This window comes from Colobus angolensis, unplaced genomic scaffold, assembly GCF_000951035.1.
Source record: "Colobus angolensis palliatus isolate OR3802 unplaced genomic scaffold, Cang.pa_1.0 Scaffold304, whole genome shotgun sequence".
NCBI classification, from domain to species: domain Eukaryota; kingdom Metazoa; phylum Chordata; class Mammalia; order Primates; family Cercopithecidae; genus Colobus; species Colobus angolensis.
The window spans coordinates 513,639-534,238 of NW_012116311.1; the positions used below are offsets into that span (position 1 = coordinate 513,639).

Here is a 20,600-nt window from a genome sequence, read left to right on the forward strand (position 1 = left end):
AAAAAAAAAAAAAAAAAAGATAAACAGTAAAAGTGCTGTGTTGCAAAGTCACTCGAAAGTCACCCATGTGTAATGCAGTTAAGATAATTTGCTTCAGTTTGATTTCAAATTTAGTTTGTTTTAATTTTTCCCTGTAATAAATTTGAATTTTTAACAGGTAAAACATGTTTGAGCTATTACTTGAATTTGGGTCATATAGCTCAAATTCGAAACTATATAAAACACATGATTAGGAAAATCTACCATATTCATTCATATCCCCTCCACCTTGCCTCCCTTCCTCTCCACCTCCTGACCTCTAGGTAACCACTTATTTTGTCTCTTTTTGTTTGATGTTTTATTACGTATCTCTGTGTATAATTTCCTTCCCTTCTTACACAAAGACAGCAAACTGTCTTCCCTGCTCTGTGCCTTGTTTTTTCCTCCCGAACAATATTAGCAATCTATCCTGGAAAATCCATGTAGTACACACATACCTTCCTCATTCTTTATTGTTACTGTATACTTCAGTCAGCAGTCCTATGCTGCTGTTGTTGCTATTTAGTCTCAAAACAAGTGGTTTAGCTTATATTTTCTTACTTGCCCCTGTTGCCTTTGTTTATACCCTCCTGGTCCTCATCGGCATTTGAGGTTTCTGCTAAGGCTTTCCAGATGGGCAGAGGTAGAGAATGCCAGGTACAGCTGACTCCTAGAGAATTCATCACATCAACTCCACTTGCCTTTGGGGGAGATGAGGATAAGCAGGACCCTCATTGCTGCTGTTTCCCTCATTTCCAGCCCCATTACCCTGAGCTTTTTCAACTTTAGGTGAAAAGATGGAGAGGGATGAATGAGGCGAGGTGTGTGGCTTTAATATACCTTGGTTTTAGCTTCCACATCTATTCCTTTTCCTTTCGATAGTAGACATAAGTGGGAATCACTTCCCTCTTGTGCTAATTTATTTTTATTTTTTTATTTTTTTTTGAGACGGAGTCTCGCTCTGTGGCCCAGGCTGGAGTGCAGTGGCAGGATCTCAGCTCACTACAAGCTCTGCCTCCTGGGTTTACTCCATTCTCCTGCCTCAGCCTCCCCAGTAGCTGGGACTACAGGCACCCGCCACCTTGCCCGGCTAGTTTTTTGTATTTTTTTAGTAGAGACGGGGTTTCACCGTGTTAGCCAGGATGGTCTCGATCTTCTGACCTCGTGATCCGCCCGTCTCGGCCTCCCAAAGTGCTGGGATTACAGGCTTGAGCCACCGTGCCCGGCCTCTTGTGCTAATTTAAAGGCAATTTTAAAAAAGAAAAGAGACCTGAGATTTTACTGACACTTAGAAGTCACACCATTTGTTTTTAATGGGAAGCAAAGAAAAATATTGCACAATGAAGCTAGAGCCTCCCTTTTCAAAAACAAATGTTTCTAATCTCTCAGAATAGCTTTAAATGTGTGTATGTGAATTCTCTTTACATTGATTTTTCTCCTTGCTCATCTCCAAAGGTCATAGCACACATACTCTCCAGTTGTTGTTGTTTTTCTTTCCTGCTGTGTTCCATTTACCGTTCTCATAGAAGCCTGGTTCTGCCTTTTTTCCCCCTGGAATAATAAACTAATGTTCTTTCTTGCTGGATAATTATTTTGCAAATCTCTTTTACAAAGCTCATTTTTTAGGTTGTTTGTACTATTTCTGTCTTACTCTTTTAAAAAATGGTGGATAAATTCATTTGGCTAAATTTAAATATCTTTTGGGGGGGGGCCTGATTTCCTTCCGACCTTTATGAGAGTGAAATGGCAAAAAGAAAATAATGCAATGAGGCGTGTGTATCAGACAGTTGATGCATGTTAGGTGCATTATTATTGCCTGGCTTGTGAATTACTTATGCTTTAGCACATGCGGAATAAATTAACCATGCTCTCAATATTTCACCCATTGGTCCTCAGAGGATAACTGTTTCATGGGACTTTGGAGAGTCCTGTGTGAGGGTTGGCATCCTTTTTAGCCTTTAAGTCAAGCAGAAGGTGAAGCAATGATAATTTCCCAGCCTGAAAAAAAGGGGAAGGGGTCCTTAGAGAGAAAAAGAACATGTATGGGGAAAGGAGATAAAAGAGTAGATGTGAAAGAAAAGTGGGGAAGAGGGAGAGAAGAGAATGGGAGAAAGGGAGAGGATTGGGGGATAGCACAGAGAAGAATAAAAAGGATCTGAACTATGTTAGAGACACAAGTCTGATGGAAAGAATTATCTGCTGAGAGTTGGAAGTCATGTTTTCAAATTCTGTTTTTGCACATTTTGCTATCCAGGGAATCTAAGGAATTTGGTGTAAATCAAGCACTTTGGGAAATATAGTGGCTTTTAAAACTTTTTTTAAATTTTAAAATAGAGTTGGGGTCTTGCTATGTTGGTCAGGCTGGTCTTGAACTTCTGGTCTCAAGTGATTCTCCCATCTTAGCCTCCCAAAGTGCTGGGATTATGGGTGTGAGCTACCAAGCCCAGCCATGTCTCTTTTTATTAGTAGCTAATAGTTGTGAGTGTTGACCTTGTACCTGACACTTACTCACACTTGGCATGGATTATGTCATTTAATTCTCATCCCAAGCCTAGGAGTTAGGTTTCATCACTATCTCAATTTTGCAGATATGGAAATCAAGGCACAGATACTGCTATGGTCTGAATGTTTGTGTCCTCCCCACCCCAAAATTATATATTGACACCTAATATTAATGTGATAGTGTTAAGAGGTGGGGGCTTCTAGATGATTAGGTCATGAAGGTATAGCTCTCATGAATGAGATTAGTGCCCATATAAAAGAGACCTGGAGAGCTAGCTAGCCCCTTCTACCATGTGAGGACACAGCAAGAAGGTGCCGTGTATGAACCAGGAAAGAAGCCCTCACTAGACACTGAATCTGCCTTGATCTTGGACTTCCCAGCTTTCAGTACTGTTAGAAATAAGCTCATGTTGTTTATAAGTTACCCAACTTATGGTATTTCATTATACCAGCCCAAGCTGACCAAAACAGATGCTAAGTAATTCACGCAAGACTGCACCAAGCAAATGATTGTGGCAGTCACCATTTGTTGCCACTCATGCCCCGTTGTCTTTCTTGCTACCAGAACCCCAGTAGTTTCAGTCCCAGGGGATAAATGACAACAGATCATAACCCATCGTGGCTCTCCCATTCTCCTTTTTGATATACACTTTCCCAGCCTCCCTTGCAGATGGCCATGTGACCCAGATCTGACCAGTGAGGTATAAGAAGTCTGCTGGAGTACTTCTGGGGAAGCTCTTCCTCCCTGATAAGAGGAAATCATATTTTCTGCTTGTCCTCTTCTTTCTTCCTATTTGGGATGATGGTATGAAGATGCCATATTTGAGGTTGTGGCAATCACCTTGCAACCATGAGGTGGTAAGAAGCCCAAGGAAGAGCATCATGCTGAAGATGGCAGAATGGAAAGTGGAGTGTTGTGGGCTTTGAGGACATTGTTAGACTGATGTAATAAATCTGGTTTAACCTCCCTGTACACATCTTGTTATGTGAAAGAATCAAATGTCACTATTGCTGTTGGAAATTTGTCAGATTTGACCAAACTGGCAGCTGCATATATATCAATTAATATGGGAACTGAAGCAGATTTTGGAAACAGGAAGCCTGTCTTCATTTTAGGTTGATAGGCTGCAATTGAGTGCTGCAGAATTCATTTCCTCCAGCACCTCCCCCACCCACAAGCTTGACTACAAAGACAATTGTTACTCTTAACTGAGGAACAGTGGCAAAAGGTAGCACATTATAAGAAAATAGGCACTGATGAGATTTTAATTTCCTAAACTATTACTTGTTCTACTTTACTATCTAAAACTAGAACAATAATGATACGTATTGCAAGTAAACTTTAGATCATACCTCAAAGATTCCTTTCAAAGGCTCCGGATTCTGTGTCTCTTTGCATGGTTCTCATACAACCACTCACTCATGACCTTTGTGCTTCTACCCAGGATTCCAGTTTGTGCTAGCTAAAACTGTTTCACTCCATCCCCCAAAACACACCGCTCTGTTTTATTAATCTTCATATTTCCAGCATCTAGTACAGTGTCTAGATATATTAGCAACTTGGTGAATGAAATTAAAATTGTCTGATACCTTCTGTATTGAATAGGTACTTGAATCATTGGGTTTTTAGGAATTACCAGGGCATATTAACATATTTTCTGGTTTTGAGAGATGATTTTTAAAAATTAATTATTTCCGATTTAAAGAATTGCAAATTGCTGAAGAGTGGTAGTTTGATGACTTACCGATAAAGAGCAAGTGTTCAACAAATAAACTGAATTGAGCAGAATGCTCTTTTAAAAAGCTATGTGTTCTGGGCAAATGTAAACTGGTTAAAGTAAAGTAAGGCATTTCACCACATTGTTCTTTGGGCATAAAAAACTTAATGAGCTCTAAAAATATGTCTGATTGCCGGACATGGTGGCTCACGCCTGTAATCCCAGCACTTTGGGAGGCTGAGGCGGGTGGATCACTTGAGGTCAGGAGTTCAAGATCAGCCTGGCCAACATAATGAACCCTCAATTCTACTAAAAATACAAAAATTAGGCGGGCATGGTAGTGTGCACCTGTAATCCCAGCTGCTCAAGAACCTGAGGTGGGAAAACTGTCTGAACCTGAGGGGCAGAGGTTGCAGTGAGCGGAGATCGTGCCACTGCACTCTGGCCTGGGCAATACAGTGAGACTCCGCCTCAAAAAAAAAAAAGTCTGATTTACAATCGGGGGGCAATTAACATGGGAAAGACTAACTGCTGTCATTGAGTGCTTCGTTTTGTCCTAAACTTCATGATACCTGGGTCAGATAAAGGGCTGAGTAGGTTGCATTTATAGGAAAGTGTTCCCTGATATCAGTGTTAAATCTATTTCCATTTAATGCAAAAATGCTTTCCCCTCGAAAGCTGCTATTTAAACACAAAGACTCTCATTGCAGTAAGACCAGAGTGATATCTGCAGTTTGAGCTGCTTTTGAATATATTAGATGGAGACGGACACAAAGAACTGAGGAAAAGATGTGGTAAGCTAATGTTAAGGTGTCTGGTTTTTCTCATCTCTGATTTTACTTTCAGGAAAAATTAGAGAAATTTGGAGGTGAAGACTTAATTGTTCTTTTTAAACTCTTTATGGCTTAAGGTGTTAAAAAGCACTAAAGGCAAATGTTCATAATTTCCATTCAGTAGGCCCTTCAAAATCACAGGAAAAAGAATAATAAAAATATGCATGCTACACAAACAATAACACTTCATGTTTGTTTAACCTGACTTTTCCATTTTCTCTAATTGTATTTATATGTAAACATTTTCTTATACTTCTTCTATTGCAATTATTTTAAATGGCCTTTATGCCTAGCATAATGAGAAATTATAATGAATTCTAAAAACTCATTAGCAGTGTATTTATGAGGAATCAAAATAGTTTCTGAATTCAACAATAACCTAAATGCAAATTTTATGTTTATGATAACATGGTAATCATTTACAAAGTGGTGAACTAATAAAACCAAATACAGAGTATTGGAAATACCTGTAACTTGTGTTGCCTAGAACTATTTCAGAAATAATCAACATTGAATCTTTATTTTGTTATAGTGTTGTCATCTCCTGACCTGGAATGCAATCTGGGAAAAACATAAATATATCGTCTATACCATATATAGTATATCATATATATATCATCTATACTATGCATATGATATACTATCATATATATCATCCATATATTATTATAATGGCTAATATATCATCTATATATTAATCAAAAACATAAAAATATCTATCATTAATATTTTTGATTAACATATAGATGATATATATTACCCAGAAAAAGATGACTAGGAGAGTCCTACAAGATTAAAAATGAAATAAACATAAAGAACAAAAAACAATATCTGATCTTTTCCTTTAAGCACAAAGCATACTTGTAATATGTTCAGTATCATCTTCCCCAGTTAGGCCATAATTTCCATGAAGGTAGGGATTGTGTTTAATTTACTGCTGAATCCCCAGCATCTAGTACAGCATCTGGCAGAAACTGAGTGAATATAGCTGCAAGAAATGAACTGCACACAAGGGCTTCAGTTTATCCAGTGGTTACCCTATCAGCAGATCTCAAAGCTTCCTTGTTATTGCTGCAGGATGGCAGCTGTGCAAGTCATCTCCCTTCCACCTCTTCTCTTTTTCAGTTTGCTGAGTTTTCAGTAGGAATAAGGTGCTAAGGGAATAAAAGTGCTTTTTGGTTTTTGGGTATTTTTTCCTGTCAGATAGGATAAAGAACCCTATTGGTTGAAGGGAATGTGAACTGATTCAAGAATATGTCCTGGGTGGGCTCTATGGCTCATGCCTGTAATCCCAGCACTTTGGGAAGCCAAGACGGCAGGACTGCTTAAGCCCAGGGTTCCAAACCAGCCTGGGCAACATGGACTCTGTGTCTACAAAAAAATTAAATGAATAAACTAGCCAGGTGTGCTGGCACATGCTTGTATTTCCAGCTACTCAGGGAGCTGAGGTGGGAGGATCTCTTGAGCCCTGAAGGTCAAGGCTGTAGTGATCTGTGTTCACACCACTACACTCCAAATTAAGCAACAGAGCAAGACCCTGTCTCTATTAAAATACATACACACACACACACACACACACATGTATGCACACACATATATGTACATACACACACAGACACACACACACACACAATTTACCTCCATTCCTTAATCATGAATGTTGAAAGTTCCATTCAATTCAGGGATTGATTAGTATGGTTCCTGATAATTAAAATTTTATTTGATGAAGAACAGACAGAATTGGCCTGATGAAACAACATAAAGCAGTAGATAAATTCTCTTTTTATGAAATTCAAGCTGCATTATTTGACTTTATTGCTGCTTCATTTCACAAATATTCTTTTTATCTTAATTATGGCCTCCAAACTTCAATAACATCAAAAAGACTTTGTTAAGAACTTTAATTGAACATGGTACTGTATAAAGAGGCTTATACAAAACCAGATACTTGTTATTTAGAAAGTTAAAATCACACACATGAAACGAATATTTATAGGATTTATATGCTTTGTGCAAATGTAGGCCCTTTCCTGATTTACTTTGCATGACTAATAATAGATAATATTTATGGAGTCCTAACTATGTGCCAGGCATGGTGTCAAAAAGCACTGTACATACATCATCTCTATTAAGCCCTGCAACAACGAGGAAGGTAAGGAAGATGAGGTATTGGCAAGTTAAACCAGCTGCCTAAGGTCATATAGTTGTGACATTAATGCAGGTATAGCTTCCCATTCTTTAACCCCTCTGGCCTACCCCTTCCCTTAACCTCCTCTCCCCCAAATCTATCACCCACTGACAGCCAAAGGTGCTGACTCAGTTTTTGAAGGAACAACCACTTGGAATTGGAAAGTGATTGTGACAAGCATGGTGTGAGCACTGTGAAGTCCCTTAAAAAGTTAAATCCTTGGGGAGCCAGGTAATATTAGTTTAAGAGCTGTTAAGAACGGGGCAGCCCTAACAGAACAAAATTATCAGTCAGATTCAAATCTATTCTAAAATTAAAATCTGGGCCAGATGTGCTGGCTGACACCTGTAATCCTAGCACTTTGGGAGGCTGAGGCAGGAGGATTGCTTGAGGCCAGGAGTTCAAGAACAGCCTGGGCAACATAGCAACACTCTGTCTCTAAATAAGTAAATAAATAAAAATAAAATTGGGATGGTTGAGACTTCAAACTGTTTAAAAGAACTCTTTATTTAATCTGTAGATAAACCTTAATGACCATCCTGGCTAACACGGTGAAACCCCATCTCCACTAAAAAATACAAAAAAACTAGCCGGGCGATGTGGCGGGCACCTGTAGTCCCAGCTACTCGGGAGGCTGAGGCAGGAGAATGGCGTAAACCCAGGAGGCGGAGCTTGCAGTGAGCTGAGACCTGGCCACTGCACTCCAGCCTGGGTGGCAGAACGAGACTCCGTCTCAAAAAAAAAACAAAAACCTTAATGAAGGATATTTATGTTCCCTGATTTCCTTTATAGCTTCTGCCCTTGCTCTCTCCCTCTCCCATCAAATTTCCAAAGAGGAGAGATGAAAGATGTATCATTGCCTCTATTACCTCATCAGGTTCCAGTCCTCAAGACACTGCAATCTGGCTTCTGTCTCCACTCCTCTACTGGAAGTGCTCTCACAAAGGTCAGCAATGATAATAAACTATTACCATGATAACAAGTAGTACTTCTTGTGGATTTATTGGGTGCCAAACCCTGGGCTCAGTGCTTTACAATGGAGAGAGAAACCTGGAGGACCATAGGGCTGTGCCTGTAGATGGTGAGTTTAGTGAGCAAACCTGAGTTCAGTGGGCTCAGTTTTTAAAAATCAAGCCAACATTCAAAAACCAGAATACTTCAGCTACAGTCCTCATGGTGCCCACCCTTTGCACGAAGTGAATATATTTGCACTTGGATCTTCCTCACCTCCCTAATCAATGTCACCTGCCTGACCCCTAAAGAAGCATGATTTACTACCCATGCTTTACGTAGGTATTCTGGTCAGGATTTAATAGTTAAAAGAAAATAGACCCACTTAAAGTAGCTCAAGATAAAGGAGGGGGATTATGAAACAGCAACTCAAGGGCAGGAACCACAGCAGACTTGAATTCATGAAAACTAAGACTGGAAGCAAGACAACTGTGACCCTCCTTGCTAGTGTCTCAGCTTCTCACCACATAGTGACTCCATTTCCCTGGGCCACAGACTAGCTTCCTCTTTTTACTCATTTCAGTCCCTTAATTGCCTTAACTTGCTCAAAGCTTCTCATCCCAACCCTATCCCAGCCTCATACCATCCCCCTTTATTCTATTGCTAACTGCCTTAGTCTTTAAATTTTCTAACTATAAATTCCTAAAAGAGGAATTTGAAGGACCTGCATGTATTTTCCAACCTGGTCACATATGTTGCAAATTACAAGCTGCAATAGGTCATGCCGGGGGAAGTACACAAATATGGTCCAAATATTCCAAATATCTGTGACCAGGTAGCCTGAGAGTTTCCTTTAGAAGGGCTGTGGGTTGACAGGCACTATACGGCATAACTTAAATAATATCCTAAGGGTAGTTAATTCTCATTAGAATATTGATTGATAGCCATTATTTATACCCATTTTATAGACAAGAAACTTGAGGCTTATGGAGGTGATGAAATTTGCCCAAGGAAAGTCTCTATTTTCAATATAATCTTTCTTGACTTTCAGGCTAACATTCTTAGATAGTCTCTACATTTTGAAACTTAAAATTCTTCTCTTGGTTTCTGTGACAGTATACTCTTTCAGTTTTGTACTATTCTGTTTGCTCCTCTACTACTTTTAATTCCTTGTTCTTCTTCCAATTCTTAAATGTAGGAGATCTCCAAGGGACTCTTCATGGCTCCTTCTTGTCTCTTTCCGTATTTTCTTCTTAGGCAAAATAATAGGCTTCTGTAGATTTAGATATAGTCAGACATCATGATTTCTTAACTTGGGGTTCTTGGATCTCCCCTCACCCCCAGCCTAAAGGGACTTGATAGAATTTAGGGGGTTCATGGACTTGAATGAGAAAAAAAATTCACATCTTTATCTTTTCACTAAACTCTAACTGAAATTTACCAATTCCTTCAATTATGAATGTAGTTAACAAGCCTTTGTAATAGCAGTAACACTGTGACTTTGCTACCAATAGAAATCATAGGCATTTTCATATTTTCCAATTATTGCAAATACCTCAAAGTTTTATCTTTTCCCTTTACTACTTCAAAATCACGACGGCCATTTGATCCACCACTCAATCTTAATATTTAATACATTAATAAAGAATCATACACATTATCATATCAAAATTTTAACATGTTGGTAATTGTTTTGCAATACAGTTTCCTTTGTAATCTTATACTTTCAAATTTTCTATATTTAGAAACTTTTTTTTTGAGAAACCACCGATAGATTTCATCAGACCACTAAAGGGTCCTTGGCACTCTTCTTACTCCCACACAAAAAAATGGTCAAGAACCCCTACTTTAAAACATTCTAGCCATATGGTCTATCAGGACTTGTAAAGGGGATAAAGTCCTAGGCAACACAGGAGCCACTTTCTTCAAGCCTAACGACCTGCTCGATTTTCTTAGTCTTATCTTTCAGTTTTGACTACCAGCTCTATCTGTAGACCTTATTTGTCAGATTGGCATCTAATACTCTCTGTGGTCTGATAACCTGGTGTTGATCTTGGACCTCTATCTTACATCCTAGATTGCGTTCTGCTCTCAGTTACTCTTCCACTTTGTTTACTGACTCTGGGTCTCAACTCCATAATGGCCTTGCTGTTTTACTGGATTGCTAACACATTTTCTCCTGCATACAAGGTCGAAAGGTGAACCTTTTCATTCAGGGTGGAAAAAATAGAGGATTCTTCTTGAAGTATAGTTCTGACAATATCCTTCTGTTCCTCAGAATGCATTTGGACACAGACTGCTTATGAACTTCTCAGGGCACTTTTGGTTCCATGAAACAAAACCTGTTTCAGGTGGCTTAAGCAAGATGAGGAACTTACAGATACAGGGATGTTACATAGCCCTCAAGAGCAGGGATATAGGAACAGGTTGAACAGGATCAGGGATTGGCAAACTTCTTCTGTAAAGGCCAGATGTAAATATATTAGGCTTTGGGGGCCTTATGACCTCTGTCAGTCTACCATAGACAATACCAAGAGGAACATGTTTCAGTAAAACTTTATTTACAAAACAGGCAGCCATGTGCATTTGATATGCAGGTCATAGTTTGCGGACCCTTAGATGACAGTATTGTCAGGACTCTTTCTAAAACTTAGAGCTACTATCTCCAACTCTTTTTTTACAAATTCTCTGTTGTTCTCTTTCTACCGACTAGCTTCTTTAGCTTCTCTGATTCTCATGTTGGAAGCTCTGAGCTTCCATGTCACAAATTCAAGCTCTCTTGTTTTCCCAGTTCCAATTCTGAATCTTTAGGGTAGAAATGTTGCTTGGCCTTGCTTGGCTCAGGTGCTCACTCCTAGATCAGTAAGCTGTGGTCAGAGGGTTAGGTCTTGCTGTATGTACAGGGCTTTGGGGACCCTTACAACCTCTAGGATCAGAGGAAAGGAGCAGAAATCCCAAGGAGCTGAGCAGATAACCCAGTGAAAGTCCTTTGTTGGTATTCATTCAAACCTACTTTTTCACATTGTCCTCTACTAGTCCCCTCATATTCCTTTCTGAAGCAAAACCAACTCCTTGCTGTTCTCCTCACACACCCTGAATAGTCTCACCCTGCATCCTCCCTGTCTTCAGACAGAAATTCCACTCATCTTTAAAGTACCTTCTACAATGGCCACCTTTTTCCTTTACATCCACACAACACTGTATTGGTGCAGTGTGTCTTGTTCTGTCCCTATTTCTGTATCTGCCTTTTTCTTTCCCAGACAATAGGTGCTCTGCTGACAGATAAATGACTTGTTCAACTTTTATCCATTCTTGTACTTTTCACGGAGTAGGTTCTGAGTTCCAATTATTTGAGTTTAACAATATCTTCATAGCTGAATAATTCCAAACTGAAGAAAATGTTGACTTTTATAAAGACTTGCATTTATATAGGAATTATGGTATCTACTTTTAAGAAAATTACTTTCTATTTTATAAACATGCATTTCCACATTTATGGTAGCAAAATCAAAGTACATTTGCCAAGAGATACTAAAGACAGCAAAGCTTCTATTTAAAACTTTAAACATGAAGAAGAAATAAAGTCCCATTAGGATTGTCTCTTCTATTATTGAAGGAAATTTAAAAAGATTCCTACTACAGAAATGGCTTTAAGAAAAGCAATAGGAAAGGTTATAAACTTGAAATATTCATAACTGCTCTAAAATGTACTTCATAATCATTGCTCTTTGTGCAAGAAATTTATCAAAGAGCCACAGACCTCATCATCTAATTTCTTACTTTTTCTTAATTAACATTATTCCCAGACCGCTGCTAAACTCCCGTGTTGAAAGGAAAGAAGTAAATACAGTACAGCAGGGAAAGCTGGTTCCTTTCAACAAAACTGTGAGAGAGGCTTGAGCTTTTGTCAAACAGAAAGCACTTGATAAAAAACTATTCCTAAACCATTAGCAACTATACAAAAGCTTTTTATTTAACAGCATCCTCCTGGGAAACTGCGCTGGAATGTGCAGCGGTTCTGAAAAAGGCACAGGTTTGGCTGAACTGTAAATATTAGGTGCACAGAGGCGAAGCCATTGTGTAGGGTAGGGGTGGGGCGGGTGGGGTCCTGATTTCCAATATTGATAGAAGGATTCCAATTTCGTTTGGTATTTATTTTTTTCCTACTATAATTACAGTTTTGCTAAGAAAAATAAAATATTGGTTGTGCTCCCATGTGGGTTTCTAATTTTCAGTGTGTACAGACAAGAGAGACCTCTCATTTACCCCAAATAATCACCTTTCTGCAATCTCCAGTGCTACTGGACAAACAAGCGAGCCCTACCGTCCACACCTCCCAAGCACCCGGCTCGCTGATCCCGCCTGCTTCAGGTAGCTGGGGTTAGCCCGGTACTCCAGGGGCCCTGAGACGATGTGTGCCCGCAGCACGATCGTGTCTGTTGGCATTTCTGGGTGTGGATGCTCCAAACCAGTAAACCACAATACGGAACCCAAGCTTGGACTTTGAACCAAGCCCTTTTGCCTAGTTTGCTTTTTCCTCGTCAAGCTAGGATCCTTGCCAACCCAACTCACAGCTTCTCCCCAGGTTGCGGCTCCCCTCCAGCCACCTGCGCGTGTTCGGGATCGAAGCGCAGTCAGGAGGGGAGCTCAGTCCACCAGCCACTCCAGGGAGAGACGGAAACTACAACTCCCATCACACCCCGCAGCCGGCTCCCTCCTCCTCCCTCTCTTTCCCCTTCAGCCTGCGGCCGGGCGGCGCTGGGCTTTTATCTGCGGACCCGGTGGGAGGGAGCCAGATCCCAGCGATCTTCCCCGACGGCAGTGCTTTACCCGGAGGCGGCCGGCGGCTCGTAGCAGGGTTCAGCTCTGCGTCCACGGCAGCCCAGAGCCCTGGGGCAAGGGGTCTGTCCCGGGCGCACCGAGAGGATGGTCATCCGCGTGTTCATCGCCTCTTCTTCGGGCTTCGTGGCGGTGAGCGCGGTGGGGGCGGGCAGCAGGTTGGGGTCGCGGGGCGCGGGTCCTGCGGGAGGCGCGCGGCGCTAGTCACTGCGCGTCCTTGCGCTCTGCGCGTCCGCCCGCGGGAGCCCGCGCCCGGCAGGTGATCCATCACGCTCCGGCAACAATGAAGAGGGCGGGGAGGAAAGGTGGGTGGGGGACCCCGGCCTCACCCAAATGCCCACCCTGCGTGGCCTGAAAGACAGACAACGCGGCCTGAAAATGGAGTCCGAGGGAAGCCCCCAGCTCCTGTTGGGTGGCGTGGAAATTTGGGGAACGGGTTGTTCAAGAGCTTTCGGGGGGTCCCCCCTTCCTCTAGTTTAGTTCTTCCCGATTTGGGACCTTCAGACTGGTTATGTTTTGCACGGGAACCTTTTTGGATGCTTTGGTTTGTTAACCTAGCTCCTGAATGAAACAAGTTTAAGTGGGAATTGCTCTCTGTCCTCCCTTCCCCCGCCAGCAAGTGCATTTGTTTAGTTTTATACCTGCGCAAAGAGAATGGTACACCAGGTTTGTCCTGTTGTGCTAGGATTGTTTGCTTTCACTGTCATGTTTTTCTTAGGATGCCATAAATATTTTTGCATCTTTATGTAAATGTGTGTGTATGCACGCATTTTCTTTTTTTTTTTTTTTTTTTTTTTTTGAGACGGAGTCTCGCTCTGTCGCCCAGGCTGGAGTGCAGTGGCCGGACCTCAGCTCACTGCAAGCTCCGCCTCCCGGGTTCACGCCATTCTCCTGCCTCAGCCTCCCGAGTAGCTGGGACTACAGGCGCCCGCCACCTCGCCCGGCTAGTTTTTTGTATTTTTTAGTAGAGACGGGGTTTCACCGTGTTAGCCAGGATGGTCTCGATCTCCTGACCTCGTGATCCGCCCGTCTCGGCCTCCCAAAGTGCTGGGATTACAGGCTTGAGCCACCGCGCCCGGCCATGCACGCGTTTTCTTTCCACCTGTAATGCTTTGGAAATTTTATCCTGGGGATCTATGAATTGTGGTTTTTTTATTTAATTATTTTTAACTATTCTGTTTGGTGGATGTTCTTGAATGTTTTTAGAAAGATTTTTTTTTTTTTTTAAAGGAAGGAAAGTTAAATAGCTAGAGATGTCAGACTTTAAGGAAAAATTCAGTAGTTAGTATATTTGACAGCCCACTGAGGGACACAGCACATGTGTTTTACATGATTGTTGAGACTTGTTTTCCTTAACCAAGAGTTCAACTATAGATTTAAGAACCTCCTTGGTGACGTATATAATCAAGTAACATCAAAAAATGCATTGTAGATTGCTTAAATTTGGTCTGGCCAATTGTCTGCCCAGTAGCTTAGTCAGATTGTTCCAAAATTTGTTTCTTAAGCGGGTGGAGTGGAGGATGGAATAAAATATTGTTTAAAAATCCTTGTAAACTAACTGAAGTTTTTTATTTAAAAGAAACGAAACCAACACGATCATACAAAGTCCCTCCACCCCATCTAGAAACAATAGATGGGAAAATGCAACTTATCCTTATGTGCAGGCATGTTGGAGTTGTCCGACTTCTGACAGTTTCTGGTGTTTCTAGCTATTTGGGTTAGTTAGTCATCCCTGCCTTTTGTAGGTTTCCCTACTGAAGCCACACTTCATGTGTTTACAAACTGGCACTGTTTCAAGGGTAGATTTGTTCAAATGCACTCCTTACTAAGAATGCTACAAAGCTCTTGGTTTCACCACCGACTTGCATGCTTCAATAATTGTCCCAATAGCATTATACTGATTATGGAAGAAATGGCTTTTATCCCTTCCGCAAGAGATAAAGCCTAGGCTACTTTGAGCAAGTCAGACAAAGTCAAGGTAATGACTTGGCTTATTCTATTAGTAGGTAGTATATTGAGATAGTTTTGGTACTCCACATCTTTGTTTCTTCAGTGCCATTAGCAAATATTTATTGCCTGCCTGCTGTGTGCCTTTTTAACTTTTAAATTTAATGTTTTGTGTTTTGCACATGGAGCTAAAATTAAGAGACTTAAGTTTTAGTGTGGGCCCTGACTAGTGCAGTGTAAACTTGGATAAGGTGCCTCATCTCTGCCTGAGTTTCTCTTCTGTAAAATGAAGGATTTTCATGAATAACTCAGAATTGCACGCTAGCTTTAAAGTCTTTTGACTTCACCAGGTGAGTAAATGCGGATGAATCCTCATAACAGCTTCTTTTGCTTGAACAATATACCTACCTATTAGTCTCAAGGTGAATTTCTTTCCTTGGACATTTGACTGTGAAGGCTCAGATCCCCTCAATGCCCTGCCTCATAGCATGTGTTCTGACATGGTTTCGTTTGAGCTAGAAGACATATGCAGTTACCACTTGCTTACAGACCATAAACACTAATTATCTATTTTAATGTTCTGCTGTTTGACGACCCAGTCTTTTCAGGTTTTAGAAAATACTTATTCATTGAGTCTCCTCAGTGATATCTTGTATCAATACACAGTTATTCATTGAGGCTCCCCAATTGTAGTTTTATCTCCTGTATCAGTACACAGTTTATCTGTAATATCCATACTTTTAGTGATGTTAAGATTATGTTAATATGTAAGAATAATAATTTACAAGAACTAATGAGGATATGTAGGTCAATTCTTGGGCTGGCGAGGCTAATGGGGCCAGTAGCATTAAGCTGTATTAAGCTTTAGTGGCATAGCCATGATGTGTTCCCTCCAGCAGTGTTGGGTTGACTGCTGATAGTGTTTCATTTGGTGCCTAGCCATGGCCAGCAAGTGCATGGGAGAACAAATAATTTGATTCTTTAGTCAGTTTGGTTTTTTTTTTTTTTTTTTTGAGACTGAGTCTCGCTGGAGTGCAGTGGCCGGATCTCAGCTCACTGCAAGCTCCGCCTCCCGGGTTCCCGCCATTCTCCTGCCTCAGCCTCCCGAGTAGCTGGGACTACAGGCGCCCGCCGCCTCGCCCGGCTAGTTTTTTGTATTTTTTTAGTAGAGACGGGGTTTCACCGTGTTAGCCAGGATGGTCTCGATCTCCTGACCTCGTGATCCGCCCGTCTCGGCCTCCCAAAGTGCTGGGATTACAGGCTTGAGCCACTGCGCCCGGCGTCAGTTTGGTTTTAACTGAAGTTTATTAAACCACAAGGAAGGGATGTGACCAGAATTTGACTTAGCCAAGTAAGTCCCAGGATTTCTAAAAAGATGCTCTGCTTCAATCATCAATAGATTTAAACAATCTATTTAGAGAAAATCATCCTATTTTCTTCTGGTTCCCCTAAGCTCTCCAGCTTCAGCAGTTCGAATAACTAACACCAAGGGATGATTCCTCTTCTGTCTTCCCTGGCTCCAGGAGAAGTCAGCTTTTACTAGGAAACAAAAGCAATGCCACATTATTGTGCTATAGATGCCTGAAAATCAGATTTCTTACTCAACTGACCATGTTGCTATTCATTCACATTGTAGGGAAATTTTTTATTCTCAGTTCTAAGAAAATAGTATATTCATAGAAATGTCATTTTAAAATTTAATTTATTCTTGATGTATTACTGAAAGAGGAAGTCTTAGTAACTTTGTCCAGGAAATATGTGAATATGACTTTTTACTTTAAAAACATTGAAATCGGTCAATTATTTCATTTAGTCATTCAACAAGTATTTTCTAAGAGTCTGCTGCTTGCCCAGCTCTGTCCTTGGTCTTGTGGGAAGCCAGAGAATAGAGGGTGTGGTCTGTGTCTCCAAGGAATTCACAGATGGGAGCTGAGTTAGGAAAGGTAGTAAAGTACAACCTAAGGACGCATGCTTCTTGCAGGAACATTCTTACCAGGGATAGAGATAATATAGGAGGCAGAGAGATGCATTGCAGGATGTCAGATAAAGAGGAAATGTGCCAGAAATCATAAAATATGCATGTGGGAGCCTTAGGCAGATGGCAAGGAGAGGAATTGAGTTAGATTTGGAACCTGGGAGAGAGTTCTTGAGCCCATCCTGCTCAAGCTGGAAAGGGGGAGCTTTGGGTGGGACAGGGTAGACTCCTGAAAGAAGACTGAAAGAAACCGATGATGACAAACTCTGTAGTGCTTAGCATCTCAGAGATGTCTTTAGTTTCTGCAGCTTGTCTGCTGCCTGGAGCCTTTTGTTTCTCAGGGAACATGGAGCTGCTTGGCAGTGAGGTGCCCTGGTTGTGTGATTTCGGAAGAATCTTTACCTTCCTGCTTGCCTTGACTAACATTTCTCAAAAGGTAAATAAAATCTTTTACTCCTCATTAAAGTTCCTGGGCTCTGTTAGAGTTGGAGGGAACCTAAAGATATTTTTAGTGAAGCCCAACCACCTCATTTTTTAGAAAAGGAAATTTAGGCATAGAGATTAAGTGGCTTTCCCGGAAGTCGTTTATGTTCAGTCAGTGCAGAGCTGAGACTTCATAGGAAGCCAGATTCTTGATGCCTGAATGCATTCGTTCATGCATTGAATGATTCATGTATTCATCAGACAATCACTGAAAACTTACTTACCCAGGCTCTGTATTAGGTGATGTTAGGTACTAGGCATATGCGATGGTCAGAATAGACATAGATTCTGTCCTGATGGCATAAATCAGTGCTCTCTCTCTCCCCAGTTGAGAGACTTGGGACGCAAACTGTTTAATCAAGGAAGAGTGAAGGACTGATGCTGGCTTGGGAGATGTTTCCATGGGGCAGGGTGAAATGAGCTTAGACATCAGTATATCCCTGGATGTTGGAGAGCCACCGTCACTGGGAGCAAAAGATACAAAGGTATTGGAAGCAAAGCAGGAAATCACAGATAGAACCTCAAGTGAGGGTGGGTGTGGAAGGGGAACACATGGAAACTATGCTCAGAGTTGTCTTGCTGTTTGCAACTGTAAAAAGTGCATACCTACTGCTTTGGGTGATTTATAACAATTTTATACACACAATTACCAGGTAAGGTGTTACATCCCCATGAATGTATTCAGTGAGGCCTCCCTGTGTAAGGACACCTCAGAAAAGAGTTCTAAGGCAGTTAAAGTCAGGTTGTGATCATGTAGAATAGAGTGGGTATTAATTCCTGAGTTACTCTAATAACGCGAATGAGAGTATAACTGGCCACTTTAGGATCTTTAGTTCATTGGATCCTCACTAACATATGGCAGGGTAATTATTTATATTTATGTCCATTTTCCAGAGGAAGAGACTGAAGCAAGCTGACCAGATTGAGATCCTGCTCAGTAGGTGGGGGAACCTTTAATCAAACCCTGGTGGGCAGGAGGCTTTAGAGCTGCTAGAGTAGATGTTCTCCTTGTGGGCTCTGTAGCATCCTGGGGGAATGAGAGTATCAGGGGTACTTGACATCCTACAGTATGTGGGACAGCCCCATACAGAGAACTGCCCTATTCAAAATGCAAGTGGTACCCAGTGAACAGAAACAGGGCTGAAGGACATAGGCAGAGGAGGGTGTGGAGTGAGGTTAGGGGAGAGTTGGGAGCATACAAGTGATCAGAAGAAGCAGGCGTAAGTTGGGGGCCCAAGGAGAGGATGTGGTGGTGACGGAAGGTCAGGGTGAGAAAGTTTGTATATTAGTTCTCTACGGCTGTCATTAACACAATACCAAAAACTGGGGTGCTTAAATAACAGAAATTTGTCTCAACATTCTGGAAGCTGGAAGCCTAAGATCAGGGAGTTGGTGAGGTTGCTTCCTTCTGAGGGGTGTGAGGGAGAGTCCTTTCCGTGTCTTTCTCCTAGTTTCTGGTGGTTTGCTGGTGATCTTTGGCATCCGTTTGTTTGTAGATGTATCACCCTCATCTCTGCCTTCACATTCGTATGGCATTCTTCCTCTGTGCATGTATCTTTGTGCCCAAATGTTGTGTTTTTATAAGGACACAGCCATACTTAGTAGAGCCTACCCTAATGATGTCTTCTTACCTTGATAATCTGCAAACATCCTATTTCCAAATGAGGTCACATTCATGGGTACTGGGGGTTAGGACCTCAATATATTTTGGGGAAGACACAACTCAACCCATAATAGTATGGAACATGAGGATTGAAATAAAAAGACCAATTTATGGAGTTTTTCTCATCTGATTGGAAAGACTGGGCCACATTTCTTGACACTTAAAGGCAGCAGCGGGATATTGAAGTATATGGAACTATAGTCTATGTATGAGGTCTTTTGCTAGAAAATGGGATTTATTAATATCCCAAGTGAAGATCTAACCTCAGTTTTTCTAGTACATTTTAGTATTTCCCAGATTTGATGTGCTTTTAATCCATTCTTCAGTAACATTTAAACTTAAAAATATAATCAAGGGTATGGACTCCTTTATGAAATTAGGAGCTGTTTACCCATTTGTATATGAGTATTTTAAGCATTTAAATCTACTTGAAGAAACTAATTGTTTTTTAGCCAAGATAAAATAATTTATTTGAAAATCAAAATGTGGCTGGGCACAGTGGCTCATGCGTGTAATCCCAGCACTTTGGGAGGCCGAGGCACGTGGATCGCGAGGTCAGGAGTTTGAGACCAGCCTGGCCAACAGAGTGAAACCCCGTCTCTACTGAAAATACAAAAATTAGCCTGGTATGGTGGCAGGTGCCTGTAATTCCAGCTTCTTGGGAGGCTGAAGCAGGAGAATTACTTGAACCCAGGAGGTGGAGATTGCAGTGAGCTGAGATTGCACCATTGCACTCCAGACTGAGTGACAAGAGTGAAACTCCCATCTAAAAAAAAAAAAAAAGAAAAGAAAAAGAAAAGAAAAAGAAAATCAAAATGTATTTCACTTACAATTACAGAAGAAAACAAATCGAGTTGATCAAGAACTATGTCTTTGAGTGCAGAGAGATTGGCGGTATTTTATTTTCCTGAAATTCTCATTGACCCAGTTATTCAAAGAAAAACATATATGATAATGTTTCAAAATTATATACTATTAGAAGGAAACTTTAAGATAAGCTTTAGATTCTGGAATGCAACTTCAAATTCTGCAAATGTTCTTTTACCCGTTATAAGTAGCATACAAACTATTTTTATTAAGATAGAAGAATTAGAAGTTTTTTAATTGACACATAATTATACATATTTATGGGGTATCTAGTGATATTTTTGTATGTATAATGTATGGTGGTCAAATCAGGGTAACTGACTTATCAGTCTCCTCAAATATTATTTCTTTGTGTTGGGAACATTGAAAATCTCTCCTAGCTATCTGGAAACATCTTACAATGCTGTAGAATGCTAGAACTTACTCCTCCTATCTAGTTGAGAACATGTATTTATCTTTCTGTCTCTGGCTTATTTCACCTAATGTAATGTCCTTGGGTGCATTCATGTTGCCATAAGTACAGGATTTTATTCTTTTTATGATTGAATAATATTCCACTGTGTATGTATACCATATTATCCATTCGTACGTTCAACACTTAGATTGATTCCATGTC

At 40.9% G+C, this 20,600-nt stretch overlaps 1 protein-coding gene across 3 annotated transcripts in view; it reads left to right on the plus strand.

Moving 5' to 3' along the window:
* Positions 1–20,600, plus strand: part of SH3BGRL2 (SH3 domain binding glutamate-rich protein like 2) — a 287,302-nt gene that overhangs the window by 197,140 nt on the left and 69,562 nt on the right. For 2 of the 3 annotated variants that reach the window (XM_011950270.1, XM_011950269.1), the window contains exon 1: positions 12,781–13,181. The exons of the other annotated variant lie outside the window; for it this stretch is intronic. In XM_011950270.1, coding sequence (XP_011805660.1) covers positions 13,137–13,181 — 45 coding nt within the window. In that variant the 5' untranslated portion in view covers positions 12,781–13,136. Of the gene's footprint in view, positions 1–12,780; positions 13,182–20,600 lie in introns of those variants that run through there. 3 annotated transcript variants of the gene reach the window in all.